Here is an 18,435-nt window from a genome sequence, read left to right as displayed (position 1 = left end):
GGTGTAGGGTATTATACAGTCGGCACCGCCCGACTTTTGCCCTTCCTTATTGGTTATATAATAGTTTTTCAGAAAATGTTGCTATTTATTTTATTCTCATCCCACTGTGCTTCTTTTTAAATGAAACTTCCAGGATATAATTTTTACAATGTTTACTTTGGAAATTTATTTTAAAAATAAAACCAAGAGTAAAAAACCTTTGAGGAAATTTTGCATATCTCTTTGCTTGCTGCTGCTGAAAATTTTGGTGTTACTGATTGGATGGGGAATGTTATTTTTTTTCATGCCTCACTTAAGAGGCCCAAGCCCTAAAGAGTATGAGCCAATTTCTTTAGTTTTTTTTATAACTGTTTTTTTTTTGCTTCTTCTTCCGGTTTCTGCTGATTGTATTTTCAGGTTAACTCAAATTCGGGTGAATTTACTTTAGACCTTTGTGACTCCCATCACAAGGCTGTCACGGATTATAGTCAAGGTTTGGTAAATCTCTTCTTTACCACCAAAGGTTCCTGTGATTCATATGGTAAGTTTTTACTCAATGTTTTCTTTGCATTTTTTTTGGGAAATCCTTTCTGCTTGATGTTTTTTTTTACATCCTTACTGTCCTTACTGTCAGCAGTCCTTTGAATTTCTTTGGCAAATGAATATTTTATGTTTATTCAACGAAATATTTATATTTATTTTTTTTTTGCCAAGGATTAGAGCGAACCGAGAAATACCAAAAGAACAAAACAACATGTCTTAGACTTAAGCTTTTTATTCAAGTCTCACACGTGTTTCACTTGAGTTCAGTTGGTTTTTTCGTTCAATTTAATTTCCTTTTCCGCCTAGGTAGAAAAAACTTCCGTTTGGCACAAACATTTCCTGGAAATAACTTTCAAGTTGATTTCTACTTACCCCTAACCTATTGATGACAAAGGAGTAGTGGTATGAGAATTCTGAGATGTTTTTGGTATTTAAGACTTAAGTATACTAATCACAAAAATTGTTGAAAAATTTGTAGAAAATTTAATGAACATTTTGTATTTTAGAGAAAATTGTCTACAGATTAGTTATGTACTAAATTTTTTCTGAAAAATTCCTATTGGGTTGCCCAAAAAGTAATTGCGGATTTTTCATATAGTCGGCGTTGACAAATTTTTTCACAGCTTGTGACTCTGTAATTGCATACTTTCTTCTGTCAGTTATCAGCTGTTACTTTTAGCTTGCTTTAGAAAAAAAGTGTAACAAAAGTATATTTGATTCAAGTTCATTCTAAGTTTTATAAAAAATGCATGTACTTTCTTTTAAAAAATCCGCAATTACTTTTTGGGCAACCCAATATTTATAGGAAACTAGTTGGACAGCGCCCGCTCCGCTGTGCCTTCTTTCACTCTCTTATTTTATCTGAGCCTTATATTGACACGGTCAGGGAAATAGTCCTGTTTGGTGGTGCTGGTTCGGGCTTTCAGATATTTCATCCCAATGTGGACATCATATTGGTGCTCTACTGCCAAAATTTTTTACATTTGAGCCTTTTATTGCTATGGTCGGTGAATATGCCCGGTATAAGGGGGTTTTTGGTGGTGAGGTGGACCCCCCCCCCCCATATCTGATTCGTGTTCTAGTCTCAAATACCTTTCATTTGAGCCTAATATTGTCATTAGTAGTCTATATTTCCATTTGAAAACCAAATCTCTGAGATGAGTCGTTCCTGAAACACTTGGCCATGAAATAGATATCAGATTTAAGCCATTTTTTGCCATGATCCACAAATATGTCCAGTTTGAAGGTATGTATGCCTCAAAAAACAAGGAATACATTTTTATATTAGTTTTTTACTATATTTTTTTTATATTAGTTTTTTACTATATTTTTAAATTCCTACCCATACTGTCCCAATTAGTAAATATGTCCTGCTGGGGTGTTTTGGCGGTTGGGGAGTCCCCTCAGACACCAATCAATAAATGTTTATGTCAGATTTGCACCTTTCATTTCATACCATTATTGCCCAAAGCGGTAAAAGTCTCCTGTTGGGTGGTGTTTTTGGGGGTGGAGTACCCCCCCACATAGGGTGCCATTTTTATGCCAAGTTCGTACTCTACTCATAAATACCTTTCATTTGATACCCATATTGTCCCAATTAGTAAATATGTCCTGCTAGGGGGTTTTGGGGGTGGGGAGAAGTGGGAAGAGGTGGGCGCCTCAGACACCAAAAGAAAAACTTTTATGTCAGATTCGTATTCTACTTTTAAATACCTTATATTTGATACCCATATTGCCCAAAGCGGTGAAAAAGTCCTATTGGGGGGTTTTTTGGGGGTGGGGACCCCCCTGAGTGACATTTGTATACCAAATTCGTACTCTACTCTTAAATACCTTTCATTTGATACCCATATTGTTCCAATCGGTACTCATGTCTGTTCGGGTGGGTTTTAGGATGGGGCCTCCCCCCGGGTTATTTGACCCAAAAAAAATTTTTTTTTTACCAATTTCGCGTTTTTGGTGTACCGTAAGGTGGCATAGAAATTTTCGCTTAAATCGGTGCACGCATCTCCGAGATCTGGCGTTTTTGATAATTATGGTAAGGGGGAGGGTCAGAACTTTCTCTTTAATAAAACAAATCCTACGTATGCTGTGTGGCTGTGGCACCATCCAGGTCCATACCTTCTAATTCAGGCCAAAAATAATCAGTAGCGTTGTCCATTCACGGTATGGTGCTGATTGGCATCTTCGACGAAGAAGTATGGCCTGATGACGCCGCCGACATGCAAACCTCACCAAACTGATATTTTTCGTGAAACACATGTGGATGCTGAACAAATTTGAGAAGCATATAAAGTAGTAAATTTTGTCGGGAACTATTCTGGAGGGTACTTAGCTCACCCCCCGGAGACCTTTCTACGTTTATGCTCTTTGGTATATGTAGCTCCCATATAAACCAATCTCGAATCTTGGCTTCTTGAGATTCTGAAGGGCGCAATTCTTTTCCGATTTGGTCGGAATTTCGTACAACGACATCTCCTTTAACTTTTGACATTGTCTGTCGAAATCACGCTAACTTTCAAAGGAGTAATGCGCCTTGTTTGGAGTTTTGCACAAATACTTCTTGTAAGTGTTGGTCAGTTTGTCCATGTTTTGATATAGCTCCCTTATAAACCGATCTCCCGATTTGACTTCTTGAGTCTCTAGAGGGCGAAATGTTTCTCTCGATTTATTTTAAATTTTGTTTGAAGTATTTTGATATGACTTCCAACAACCGTGCTAAATATGGTCAAAACCTGATATAGCTGCCATAAAAACCGATTTACCGAACATACATCTAGAGCTATAAGAGATCGTAATTCTTATCCGATTTGGTTGGAATTTCGTACAACGACTTCTCCTATGACCTTCAATATATTTGCCAAATATGTTTTGAATTGCTCCATAACCTGTCATAGCTCTCATATAACCCGATCTTCCGAGTTTACTTCTTAAGCCCCCAAAGGGCGCAATTCGTATCCGATTCTTACCCGATTTGGCTGAAATTTTGCACGTGGCATTTTGTCATGGCTTCCGGATTTAACTGTTTTCTTGTATAATATTGGATTTTTCTCTCCCTATCTAAATTGGCTCGGCAGAATATGTTGCTGATAAGTAAGTTTTCGTTTCTATTTTTATACCTTCCACGTTTTGTTTCTTTCAACATCATTGCCAGATATAGTCCAAATGGGTCCTTAACTTGATATAGTCCATTATGCACCGATTTGACATTTGAACCGCTAGAGGGCGCAAATCTTAACCCATTTGGCTTAAATTTTGCGCATGGCATTTTGTTATGACAACTGTGTCAGGTATGGTCCAAATGGGTTCATAATTTGATATAACTCCTTATAAATCGATCTCTCGATTTGACATCTTGAGCAGCTAGAGGGAGCAATTCTTATCCGTTTTAGCTGAAATTTTGCACGTGGCGTTTTGTTACGACTTCGAACGATTGTGCTAAGTTTGATTCAAATCGGACCATAACTTTATATAGCTCCCTTATAAACCCATCTCCCGATTGGACTTTTTGAGCCTTCATAGGTCCCAATTCTTATCCGATTTTGCTTCAATTTTTAACGTAGTATATTGTTACGTCTTTCAACATCGCCTATAGAGGGCGCATTCTTCCTCGATTTGGCAGTTATTTTTCACATGGCATTTTATTACGACTTCAAACTACTTTTCCAGGTATGGTCCAAATGGGCTCTAAACGTGATATATCTCTGTTACAAACCGATGTCTCGATTTAACTTCTTGAGCCTCTAGAGGGTTCAAATCTTATCCGATTTGGCTGAAATTTTGCACGTGGCGTTTTACGACTTTTAACAATTGTGCCAAGTTGTGGTCCGGTCCGACCGAACTTAACACACTTTTACTTGTTATAACCACCATTAAAGAATGGGGGTATATTCATTTTGTCATACCGTTTGCAACACATCGAGATATCCATTTCCGACCCCATAGAGCATATAAAGGGTGATTTTTTTGAGGTTAGGATTTTCATGCATTAGTATTTGACAGATCACGTGGGATTTCAGACATGGTGTCAAAGAGAAAGATGCTCAGTATGCTTTGACATTTCATCATGAATAGACTTACTAACGAGCAACGCTTGCAAATCATTGAATTTTATTACCAAAATCAGTGTTCGGTTCGAAATGTGTTCATTCACCGTAACGTTGCGTCCAACAGCATCTTTGAAAAAATACGGTCCAATGATTCCACCAGCGTACAAACCACACCAAACAGTGCATTTTTCGGGATGCATGGGCAGTTCTTGAACGGCTTCTGGTTGCTCTTCACTCCAAATGCGGCAATTTTGCTTATTTACGTAGCCATTCAACCAGAAATGAGCCTCATCGCTGAACGGTGAATGAACACATTTCGAACCGAACACTGATTTTGGTAATAAAATTCAATGATTTGCAAGCGTTGCTCGTTAGTAAGTCTATTCATGATGAAATGTCAAAGCATACTGAGCATCTTTCTCTTTGACACCATGTCTGAAATCCCACGTGATCTGTCAAATACTAATGCATGAAAATCCTAACCTCAAAAAAATCACCCTTTATATTCTTGATCTTGGTAAAAATCTAAGACGATCTAGCCATGTCCGTCCGTCTGTCTGTTTGTTGAAGTCATGCTACAGTCTTTAAAGAGATTTAAAGAGATATTGAATTGAAAGTTTGCAAAGATTCTTTTTTTTTTGTCCATGGGCAGGTTAAGTCCGAAGATGGGATATATCGAACTTTATCTTGATATAGCCCCCATATAGTCCGATCCCCCGATTTTAGATCTTAGGCCCATATAAGCCACATTTATTATCCGATTTTGTCAACATTTGGGACAGTGGTTGTGTTAGGCCCTTCGACATTGTTCCTCAATTTGGACCAGATCGGTCCAGATTTGCATATAGCTGCCATATAGACCGATCTCTCGATTAAAGATCTTGGGCTTATACAATGCGCATTTATAGTCCGATTTTGTCAAAATTTGGGACAAGGAGTTGTGTTAGGCTCTTCGACATCGTTCTTCAATTTGGACCAGATCGGTCTCGATTTAAGATCTTGGGGCCCATAAAAGGCACATTTATTGTCCGATTTCGCCGAAATTTGGGACAGTGAGTAATATTAGGGCCTTCGACATCTTCCTTCAATTTGGCGCAGATAGTCCAGATTTGAATATAGCAGCCATATAGACCGATGTTTCGATTAAAAGTCTTGGCCCCATAAATGGCGCATTTATTATGCGATTTCGCTCAAATTTGAGACAGAGACTTATGTTAGGCTTTTCAACAGCCGTGCCCTATGTGGTTTAGATCGGACTTTATTTGGATATATCTGGCAAAAAAGCAATATTGAACCAAAATTGAACAGTGACTTGTACTTATTAGACCACTCGATGTTCGTATCGAATTTGGTCCAAATCGGACCATATTTCGATATAGCTGCTTTATGTTTGATTATGCATTTCTCAACGGTTAATGACGAAAGGTGGTTTATATATATGTACCGTAGCTGGTGGGTAACCAAAGTTCGGCCCGGCCGAACTTACTTCCTTTTAACTTGTGTTTTTTTTCCGCAATGCATCTTTCATTGGGATGTTCAGTGTGAGTGGTGTCCTGGCATTGCATGTGCTGGGAATCGGTGTCGTATTTTTTCCTCCCCGCAATCTTTTGTTTTGCTAACTGCATTGAGAGTGCGACTGTGTGTTGGTGTGAATTTTAATCTCGAAAATCGCATTTGAATTGGCAATCATCCCAATGCGCTTGTTTTAGTTTTAGACCCCCTTCCTCTTTTTCTCTCCATGAAACCAGAGGGAACGGTGTCTCTTTATTTATCCTAGGACTTTTGCAACGCTTTAAAATGGTAATCTTTGACACCATAACATCGGTATTTTTTAATAAAACAAAAATCGTAATTTTTTCGATTTGAAGTACGTGTGGATTGCCGTCTGACCAATAACACTTATTGGCGAAGCTAATCGAAGCCAGAAATGAGCCTCATCGCTAAATTGGACGTAGCGCTCTTAACGTTGAGCCCACTGACTCCGAATTTTGGTAATAAATTTTAATAATTTTAACTCGTTTTTGGCTCGATTATCTTTTCATCATGATATGGTAAACCTTACTGAAGAGAAATGTCAAAAGAGCTCAAAAAATGTGGTGTCGTTTGCTGTCCCAATCGGTCTACTTTTGTAGTGTCCCTGAAAAAAGCTTTGTACATCATCATACATTCTAGATTGTAATGACAGGTCTCCCCTCGTGGGCTAGGGTATAACTCGGGGGGAAGGGTCCGTCACAGAAATTTATATTTGCCGAGACTAGAGTAGAAAACACGGAGTTCGTTTAGGTTTTTACAATGGGTTTATTTTGCGTGTATGGTACAAAGAGGGTCGTATCTTAGAGAAAATACTTATGGGCGACGCCTAGAATGGCACTGGGAATGCAGCCAGAACGGGCAGCAGCCAGGTGATATACGTGGAGACCTGGAACGGTACTTCAACCTCTGAGATAGATCTCACAATAGCTGTACCGCAAGAGTGAAGACCTAGAACGGTACTTCCTCGAACAAAAGACGTTCACTTCATGGCTGGAACTTGGCAAGGCGGTCATTGGCTACGACTGGTCCAACAGTGCACGGCACTCTCATGACTGGTCAGAATGAGTTGATGGCTGGGCGGCACAAGCTGATGATGTTGAAGACCTGGTACGATACTTCCATCTTCACATATAGGCACTGGACTGGGCTTCTCGTTCAGTGATTGGAAGTGTTGTTCCAGCGAGGCCTGGAACAGCACGAAACTCTCACGGTACTTCAACCTCTGAGATGGATCTCACAACAGCTATACCGCGGGAGTAAAGACCTAGAACGGTACTTCCTCGAATAAAGACGTTCAGTTCACGGCTGGAACTTGTCACGGCGGTTATTGGCTACGACTGGTCCAACAGTGCACGGCTCTCTCAGGACTGTAGGGTCAGAATGAGTTGATGGCTGGGCGGCGCAAGCTGATGATGTTGAAGACCTGGTACGGTACTTACACTTCACACACAGGCGCTGGACTGGGCTTATTGGTCAGTGATTAGAAGTGCTGTTCCAGCGAGGCGTGGAACAGCACTTCCAAGCAAGGCAGTGGCGTTGCGGGGAACGTCGGGGTTATCTGGCGAGGCAGTCGAGGACAGGTTACGTCGGTCGTCGAGTCGCAATACGTCAGTAAGGAGGCCTGGAACAGCACGAAACACTCACGGTACTTCAACCTCAGAGATGGATCTCACAACAGCTGTACCGCGGGAGTGAAGACCTAGAACGGTACTTCCTCGAACAAAGACGTTCAGTTCACGGCTGGAACTTGTCACGGCGGTCATTGGCAACGACTGGTCCAACAGTGCACGGCACTCTCAGGACTGTTGGGTTAGAAGGAGTCGCTGGCTAGGCGGCGCAAGCTGATGATGTTGAAGACTTGGTACGGTACTTCCACTTTTACACACAGGCGCTGGACTGGGCTTATCGGTCAGTGATTAGAAGTGCTGTTCCAGCGAGGCGTGGAATAGCACTTCCAAGCAAGGCAGTGGCGTTGCGGGGAACGTCGGGGTTATCTGGCGAGGCAGTCGAGGACAACTTACGTCGGTCGTCGAGTCGCAATGCGTCAGTAAGGAGGCCTGGAACGGTACGAAACACTCACGGTACTTCAACCTCTGAGATGGATCTCACAACAGCTGTACCGCGGGAGTGAAGACCTAGAACGGTACTGCCTCGAACAAAGACGTTCAGTTCAGGGCTGGAACTTGTCACGGCGGTCATTGGCTACGACTGGTCCAACAGTGCACGGCACTCTCAGGACTGTAGGGTCAGAATGAGTTGATGGCTGGGCGGCGCAAACTGATGTTGTTGAATACCTGTTACGGTACTTCCACCTTTATACACAGGCGCTGGACTGGGCTTATCGGTCCAGGCCTCGCTGGAACAACACTTCCAAGCAAGACAGTGGCGTTGCGAGGAACGTCGGGGTTATCTGGCGAGGCAGTCAAGGACAGGTTACGTCGGTCGTCGAGTCGCAATGCGTCAGTAAGGAGGATGTTTCGGGTTGGTGCGGTGCAGTGACCACGGAAGACCACTGTTCGTGAAAGAAAAAAAAGCCGGTGATACGACGCGGTGACCGCCGGGGCTGGAGATCACTCGGCGGGGGTTTTCACGATGCAGTGAACACGAAGGTGCAATGTATTGCGAAGGTAAGTCGGCGACAATACGGTGCAGTGACCGTGGAAGTATGCTGTTGACAGGGAATATGCGGCGAAGGTTATACCAAGCTCTATGATACAGTGACCACGAAAGTACACTGTTTACGATGTCACAATGGCGTAAGATTCTACGTAGCTTTTACGGTGCAATGAATACGAAAGTACATTGTTTTGCGATGGCACAACGGGTAATACGCGGTGCAGTGATCTCGAAAGTACACTGTTTACGGGATTCAAGCGTCGAGGGTTTTACGAAGATTTAAAGGTGCATTGGCAAAAGTTGGGGCTTTAGACCGCATGTCATGCATTTGGTATATATTGCAGTTGTCAGACCTGTAATGCTATATGGTGTTGTGGTCTGGTGGACGGCGCTTCAAAAGTCCACCTACTGCTCAATACTTAACCGGATCCAAAGGATGGCTTGTTTGTGCATCACAGCCGCACTAAAGACTACACCATCTGATGCACTGAATTTAATGCTGAACCGATTGGAACTACTATATCCCTGGTAACAGCAGTTACAAAGACTTCTATACGGATGGTTCCAAACTAAACGACCAGGAAACTCTATGATGCAGTGACCACGAAAGTACACTGTTTACAATGTCACTACGACGTAAGATTCTACGTATTCTACGATTCAGACGGCGAGGGTTTTACGAAGATTAAACGGTGCATTGGCAAAAGTTGGGTGTTTAGACCGCTTGTCATGCATTGGGTATATACTGCAGTTGTCAGACCTACAGTGCTATATGGTGTTGTGGTCTGGTGGACTGCTCTTCAAAAGTCCACCTACTGCTTAATATTTAACCGGATACAAATTATGGCTTCAAATTATGCTACATCCTTTGCCTCTGGACATTGTCACTACCCAAATTGCAGAGCTTTCTCATTGGTCATGTAGCGGCTACGCATACGATATCCGATGTTTCAAGCAGTGTGGATTACACCCTACCTGGCCCGCTTCTTGATAAAAAATTACTGTACCACTGTTCCTGATAGAACCGATTGGAACTGCGATATCCCTGGTAACAGAAGTTACATTGACTTCTATACGGATGGTTCCAAACTAAACGACCAGGTGTGCTTTGGAGTGTACTCTAAAGATCTAGAACTTGTCAAAAACCGCCCTTGACTGTCGCTGATCTCTCAACGAGATGACTGAGCAGTTCAAAATTAAGTCCCTGGTATTTCTGAACACAAAAACTGCCCTCGACTGTCGCAGATCTCTCAACAAGATGACTGAGCAGTTCAAAATTCACCTGTTCTAGCCACAGAGATATCTCAGGGAACTGTAAAACGGACGAGTGAAATTGCGAGACTAGGAACTATCCTACACATTCCAGGGATACTGGAATCTGTGGGTATGCCTCTAGCGACATGTAAGCTAAGTTTTCAGGACCAGGCCCGAAGGACAACGAATGATAGATGGTAACAAATAGGAGGCTGTGAGCATTCCAAAACTATGTGGCCTCATCTAGACTTGAAGAGGTCTACTGCATTGCTGTCATTGGCTAAAACAGACGTCTCAGTCATTGTGTCCGTCATGACAGGTCACTGTCTAATCGGAAAACATGTTGACAGACTGAAGGTTGCCAGCAACGACTTTCGCAGAAGCTGTAAGGACATCGAAGAAGGAGAGACTATAGAACATCTTCTGTGTGTGGGCCCCGCACTAACAGTCAGAAGGAGTTCCACTTAAGGTCCTCAATTCTTTGAGAACCTGTCTGATTTAGGGGATGTGAACACTCGCAAGTTATTGGGCTTTTTAAAGCGAGCTGGATAGTTCAACGGTAGGAACTAGAAAGCATCTTCCTTTTTCTGTTCCTGTGGTATACCAATGGATGAAAACGTCTAAGTGAGTCTGATGGCAGACTGCCACTTGAACCTAACGGTGCAAAATGCAAATTTTGCCCATGAATATTCCACTCAGGAACAGGGGTAAACTTCTCACATATCAATGAGTCCAGTCCGATTCAAGTTTAAGCTCAATGATAAGGGGCCTCCTTTTTATAGCCGAGTCCGAACGGCGTGCTGCAGTGAAAACCCTCTTTGGAGAGAAGTTTTACATGGCATAGTACCTCACAAATTTTGTCAGCATTAGGTGGGGAAAACCACCGCTGAAAATTTTTTCCGATGGTCTCGCCAGGATTCCAACCCAAGCGTTCAGCGTCATAGGCGGACATGCGAACACCTCTGCGCTACGGTGACCACGAAAGTACACTGTTCAGTGGAAGAAAATGAACAATTTGCACGCACACTTGGAGAAAAATAGAAGAGGTTGTGATACAAAGTACACAGAGAAAAATAATTCATTTGCAGTTAAAGAAATACACTGAGAAAACAATTCATCGTTGAAAGAATAACGTACACTGCGGAAAATATTAAAGTTAAATAAATACACTGAGAGAAATAATTTGCAAGTATAATTCATTAATTCATAAAAAAACATAATAAATTTAAATTAAACGCAACAATTCATTAAAAATTCAAAATTCATTCACAATTCATTAAAAATTTAACAAAAATGGGGACTACACTGGTTTAACCTAAATGGGACATTACTGAGTGTGAAGGGAAACGAGCCGGCGACATCTGTCGTCACAAAATATTGATCTGTTTAAAAATCTCACCATGTTTGGGATTTTGAGGGAAGATTATTGGGCTTTAGACCATTAGTTTCAACGTTTGCGTTCAAAGAATACCCTTAAAAGTATCGAATCGGCGACCCCAGAACTGCCAATCCCTGCAAGCTATCAAGGTGGGAATCGGGACGCCTTCACCTTGCTGTTACAACTTTACAAAATAATTGAATTGAGCTAAAACTTGAAAAGCTACATTTTCTATCCATAGGTAGATTAGGTGCGATGAGGGGCTTATAAATTTTCTCATACTAAAGGTCTATGGATATAATTTTCATATACTATTTTATAGCAACGCTACACCTAAAAATTGTCTGCAGCCTATCCCCAAAGTCGTCATTCCCTCCTTTTAATTTTTTTTACTTGTTTCAACTGGCCATAGCCTATATGGGGAGGCTGCTGCTACATTGCAAATATTGCAGTTGCATCCTTTTCGTGAAATTTATATTTAATTCGATTTTACCAAAAGTTTGACATTACACTAGGGAATGGGGAAAATCAACTGCAACACTGTCGAAAATCATATGACAGCCATTTGCTTTGCGGTGGTGGTAATGTAAATATAAATAATGAACCCCATTATGTTTGTCCATTCGTTTGGTCAGTAACTGCAGTAACAAGCACATCAATATCTGATGGTCAGTCTCTTTCGGCACTACCATGAATTTTAAATTAAACTTTTTATGTCAATGGCAATGCGAGTTCGTCATTATACATGAATGATAGTCAAATTGAAAAGTTGTATCATCACTTTTTTGGGATTTTAAAATTAAACTGTCGAATTGAGAATTGATGAGTTATGCCACGCGTAATTAGCCATTAGTTGAATTGAATGAAATTGTTAGGCAAAAATGAATACTTAGTCACTATGCGAAATTCGATGGCATTTCAGTTTTTAGCACACAGGTATAGAAAAAGGATCAACTATAAAAAATTTAATTGTAACCTACAATCATTGGTATGTAATGGTAGATGACACGAAGTGTTACCAATACAAACGATCAAATTTGAGTGTAATTTACCTCATTCCGTTCGAAATATTCGTCTGAAATCCCATAAGTTATGTATATTCCTTATCGTCATTACATTTTAAGTCGGTCTAGCCATGTCCGTCCGTCCGTCTGTCGTAAACACACTCGCTTTCGGAAGAGTAAAGCAATGCGCTTGAAATTTTGCATAAATATTTTTCCTATTAGGAATGTGCCAGTGACTGCATTTTCACTCACGCTCACGTACGCTCACGAGAAATAAATATTACTCACGCACGACTTTGTTATGTCGACCCACGTTTACGTACGCTCACGAGATAAATGTCCTACTCATGCACGACTCACCAAACATTCACCACTCAGGAGACACTCACGACTCATAGGATACTCAGAAGTCTGGAGACACTCACAACTCACGGTTGAAAACATATTTTTCCATGAAACGAATAAATTTTTTTCCAAGCGTCTCAAATCTTGCGGTAATTTAACGTACGTGTATTAATGTATAGAATGTTTCACCTCTGCACAACCACATATTTTCTCGTTTTATTTTTATGCACCTGTAGACGGTGCATAAAAATGAAACTTTTCCAATAGAGACAGCATGTCTGAATTTGTACGTTAAAATACCGTATGATTTGAGACGCTTGGAAAAATTTTGTTTTTTTGATATTTTTTAACGGTAAGTAGCGATTTTCCCGCAAGCGTCTCGTGAGTTGTAAGTGTCTCTTGAGTCGTGTCTCTTGAGTCGTGTCTCTTGAGTCGTGTCTCGTGAGTGTCTCATGGGTCGTGAGTGTCTCATGAGTCGTGAGTGTCTCATGAGTCGTGAGTATTTCATGAGTCGTGGGTGTCTCATGAGTCGTGAGTGTCTCATGAGTCGTGAGTGTCTGGTGAGTCGTGAGTGTCTCATGAGTCGTGAGTGTCTCATGAGTCGTGAGTGTCTCATAAGTCGTGAGTATTTCATGAGTCGTGTTTGTCTCATGAGTCGTGAGTGTCTCATGAGTCATAAGTGTCTCGTGAGTATCCCATGAGTCGTGAGTGGCTCATGAGTCGTGAGTGTCTCATGAGTCGTGAGTGTCTCATGAGTCGTGAGTGTCTCATGAGTCGTGAGTGTCTCATGAGTCGTGAGTGTCTCATAAGTCGTGAGTATTTCATGAGTCGTGTTTGTCTCATGAGTCGTGAGTGTCTCATGAGTCATAAGTGTCTCGTGAGTATCCCATGAGTCGTGAGTGGCTCATGAGTCGTGAGTGTCTCATGAGTCGTGAGTGTCTCATGAGTCGTGAGTGTCTCATGAGTCGTGAGTGTCTGGTGAGTCGTGAGTGTCTCATGAGTCGTGAGTGTCTCATGAGTCGTGAGTGTCTCATAAGTCGTGAGTATTTCATGAGTCGTGTTTGTCTCATGAGTCGTGAGTGTCTCATGAGTCATAAGTGTCTCGTGAGTATCCCATGAGTCGTGAGTGGCTCATGAGTCGTGAGTGTCTCATGAGTCGTGAGTGTCTCATGAGTCGTGAGTGTCTCATGAGTCGTGAGTGTCTCATGAGTCGTGAGTGTCTCGTGAGTCGTGAGTGTCTCATGAGTCGTGAGTGTCTCATGAGTCATAAGTGTCTCGTGAGTGTCCCATGAGTCGTGAGTGCCTGATGAGTTGTGAGTGTCTCATGAGTCGTGAGTATCTCATGAGTCGTTAGTGTCTAATGAGTCGTGAGTGTCTCATGAGTCATAAGTGTCTCGTGATTCGTGAGTGTCCCATGAGTCGTGAGTGCCTCATGAGCTGTGAGTGGCTCACGGTCACGCACGATCGCGTGAGTGGATTAAGATCTAACTCACGAATCACGTGACTCACGCCAACAACTCATGACTCACTTTCACAGCTCTACTTCCTATTGTCAATGGATTGGGATTGTAATAGGTCAAATAGGTCCACGTATAGATATAGCTCCCATATAAAATGATCCATATTAACCGATTTGGCTGAAATTTTCCACGAAGACTTTTTCTTTGACCTCCAACGGATGTACCAAGCATGGTACCAATCAGTGCCAAATATAGATGCTATATTGACAGATTTTCCGATAAAGGGTCTAATGCCCATAAAAACTTTATTTTTCATCCGATTTTGCTGAGATTTGAAACAGTGAGTGGTTTAAGGCTTCCCGACAACAGATCCAAAGACGGTTCAATTTAGACTATATTTAGATATAGCTGCTATATAGACCGATTTTCCGATAAAGGGTCTGTAGCATAAAAGCTTTATTTATTACCCGATTTCGCTGAAATTTAGCAACAGTGGGTTATTTTAAGCCTCCCGATAAATATTCCAAATATGGTTCAGATCGGACTATATTTAGATATAGCTAACATATAGACCGATCTCCCGATAAAGGGGTTGAAGGCCATAAGTTGTATTGTTTATCCCATTTCCATGAAATTTAAAACAGTGGGTTATTTTAAGCCTCCCGACATCTGACCTAAATATGGTTCAGATCGGACAATATTTAGATATAGCTACCATATAGACCGATCTTCCGATAAAGGGTTTGAAGGCCATAAAAGTTTAATTTTTTATCCGATTTCCCTGAAATTTAAAACAGTGGGTAATTTTAAGCCTCCCGACATCTGACCTAAATATGGTTCAGATCGGACAATATTTAGATATAGCTGTCATATAGACCGATTTCCTGAAGGCCATGAAAGCTTTATTTTTCATCCGATTTAGCTGAAATTTGGAATAGTGCGCAGTTTTAAACCTCCCAACATTCGACCCAAATACGGTACAGATCGGACTATATTTAGACACAGCTGTCATATGGACCGATATGCCGATAAAGGGTCTGAAGCCTATAAAAGCTTTATTTTTTATCCGATTTCGCTAAAATTTGAAACAGTGGGTTATTTTAAGCCTCCCGACATCTGACCAATATATGGTTCAGATCGGATAATATTTAGATATAGCTGCCATATAGACCGATCTGCCGATAAGGGGACTGAAGCTCATAAAAGCTTTATTTATTACCCGATTTCCCAGAATTTTAAAAAAGTGAGTAGGTTAAGACCTCGCAACATCCGACCTAAATATGGTTCAGATCAGACTATATTTAGATATAGCTGCCATATAGACCGATCTGCCGATAAGGGGACTGAAGCCCATAAAAGCTTTATTTATTACCAGATTTCGCTGTAGTTTGAAACAGTGAGTTTTTTTGAACCTCACTATATCCGACTTTAATATAGTTCAGATCGGCTTATAATTGGATGTATCTGCCAAAGAGACCAATATTTTGTTCTACAAAATTGAATAGTGACATATATATATTGGTCCACTCAATGTCTGTGCCGAATTTGGGTGCCTAAGTTGTCCTATTTTTTTTTTTTTGAAAATTGGGTTTATTAAAATCTTGCCAAAAATATGGAATCCCGTCCTTATAATTAAAAGACTGCAGTTTCTTTCTATCCCTTAAAGTTGAAGGCCATCTAAAATCGCATAAAAAAACTGATTGGCTTTAACACATTCCGTTTGGCATAATTTTTCTAAAGTCTTCTTCCTTTGCGCATATTTTTTGCCATATTCATATATTTCCTATCTCTTCTTTTCCATGCCAGAAGAAAAACTTTTTGTGTGTGTGTAAGTCATCGTTAAGTTTTATCCGATTGCCTTTTAATATTGAGAGGAATGAATTAACCTTTAATCCCCTGCAAACACTTGCGCAATGTTGTAACTTGCCAATCTGATTATCACCTAATCCTCGAAAGTGTCTTTTTTTCGCTTACTTCTCCATCGCAACGATGGTGCTACTTTGCTTCTTGGTTTTCCTGCTTTTTTCGGGGAAACTACATTTACATTGAGCACGTCTCATTGGAGTGGCAAACAAGGAATAAATGCAGTCAATGTTTTTTCTTTTTTTTTTTTTTGCTTTATGCTCTTTGGATACTTGCATCCTTCAGACATTTATGGTCTTGGATGTCTGTTGTCTGCTGTCTTAATCGAAGAATTGAAGTTTTCTTGCCGATATGCATGATTGTGTGTAGAGAGAGAGAGAGAGATAGAGCTTGCGTGTGTGTGTGTGTGTGTTTGAGACTTTGCAGCACCTGCATATGCCCATGCTCCCTTGAGAGAGATAATGCAAAAAGTTTTCTCATGTCTTGTGTGGTCTATGAATATTTAATATGGCGTCATTGTATTCCTTCTCCCCCCTCCCCCTTATTTGATTTTTTCTTTCGTATAACTTTGAATAGTGCGGTGGAAAAGAACGTGCTATTAAGTGTTGTAGGGAAAAAGTTTTTACTCAACGTCAACGCCTCTTCGAAATTTGTAATTATTGAGAAAAATGTTGCGGTCTTTATCAAAGCTTAAGGGAGTTTTGTAATATTGACTAACATTTAGGAGTATATACACTGAAAAAATTGTAAAGTGTACAAATAAATATTTGTAGCAACCATTGAATTAACTAAAGAAGGTAATGCACAGTGGGATGGTTAAGAATAAAATGGAAATAATGGATATGTGATGGAAATGATGAATACTGGAACAAAGCCATAAATAACAAGTAAAAAGCCATTAAGTTCGGTATATATGTAAACCCGTTTTCGTCACAATCCGATGAAAATTGGATAACTTATGCACCCAAATTCGGCACGGACATTGAGTGGTCATATAAGTATGAATCACTGTTAAATTTTATATTTCAAATTTCAACAAAATCGGGGAATAAATAAAGCTTTTATGAGCTTCAGACCCTTAACCGGCATATCGGTCTATATGACAGCTATATGTAAATACACTTCTATTTTTACCATATTTTGGTCGGATGGCGGGTGGCCTTAAATTACTCGCTGTTTCAAATTTCAGTGAAATCGGCTAAAAAATAATGCTTTTATGGGCTTCAGACCCTTCATCGGGAGATCGGTCTATATGACAGCTAAATCTAAATATAGTCCGATCCAAACCATATTTGGGCGGATGTTGGGAGACCTAAAACTACCCACTGTTTCAAATATCAGCGAAATCGGGTAATAAATAGGTCTTTTATGGGCTTCAGACCCTTTATGGGGAAATCGGTCTATATGGCAGTTATATCTAAATATGAACCGATGCAATCTATATTTAGGTCAGATGTGGGGAGGCTTAATATAACCCACTGTTGCAAATTTCATCGAAATCGGGTAATAAATAAGGCTTTTATGGTCTTCAGACCCTTTATGGGGAGATCGGTCTATATGGCAGCTATATCTAAATATATTCCGATTTGAACCATATTTGGGGCGGATGTCGGGAGACCTAAAACTACTCACTGTTTCAAATTTCAGCGAAATCGGGTAATAAATAGGTTACGGTGTTGCCCAGGTGGACAAAGTTACCGACTATCTCAAAATTGTGGTTCCCAACTTTCTTCATTTTCTTTATCTGTTCGGTTGTGCAAGGCTTTTTGGGAGTTGAAACCATCCATTTGGTCTTATCTCCATTTACTGCCAGACCCATTTTCACTGACCCTCTTTCGATTCCTTCAACGGCTGCAGTTACTACTTCCGATGACCGACCTATGATATCGATTCTCTTGTGATTAGTGTGCCATATCTATTCACTTCTGCATCTCGTATAATCTTCTCCAGCAGGATATTAAAGAGACCACACGATAGGCTGTCTCCTTGTCGGAAACTCCGTTTGGTATTGAATGGTTCAGAGAGATTCTTTTCTATTCTTACTGAGGAACGCGTATCAGTGTCATCCTGGGAGTCTTATTAATTTTGCAGCGATACTAAACTCAGACATGGCTTGAAATACCTTTGAACGTAAAGGAGTATCGAAGGCGGCTTTGTAGTTAACAAAGAGATGGCAAGTGTTGATTTGTCCTTCTCGGGTCTTTTCCAGGATTTGGCGCAGTGTGAATGTCTGGTCTAGGGTGGATTTACCAGGTCTAAAGCCGCATTTATAGGAACCAATTATCTAATGGACTTTAGGTTTTAATCTTTCACACAGTACGCTCAAGAGTATCTTGTATGTGAAGGGGAGGAGACTAATTCCTCTGTAGTTGGCACATATCATCTTGTCCCCTATCTTGTGTACGGGATAT

The 18,435-nt window shown here is 40.8% G+C and overlaps 1 protein-coding gene across 1 annotated transcript in view; it reads left to right on the top strand.

Moving 5' to 3' along the window:
* LOC106091085 (cation-independent mannose-6-phosphate receptor) overlaps positions 1–18,435 on the top strand; it is a 376,815-nt gene that overhangs the window by 173,753 nt on the left and 184,627 nt on the right. Inside the window, exon 13 of the mRNA XM_059363767.1 lies at positions 397–520. Coding sequence (XP_059219750.1) covers positions 397–520 — 124 coding nt within the window. The remainder of the gene's footprint in view (positions 1–396; positions 521–18,435) is intronic.

This window comes from Stomoxys calcitrans, chromosome 2, assembly GCF_963082655.1.
Source record: "Stomoxys calcitrans chromosome 2, idStoCalc2.1, whole genome shotgun sequence".
NCBI classification, from domain to species: domain Eukaryota; kingdom Metazoa; phylum Arthropoda; class Insecta; order Diptera; family Muscidae; genus Stomoxys; species Stomoxys calcitrans.
Note: the sequence above shows the minus strand (reverse complement) of the source record. Positions and strands in the feature narration are given on the sequence as shown.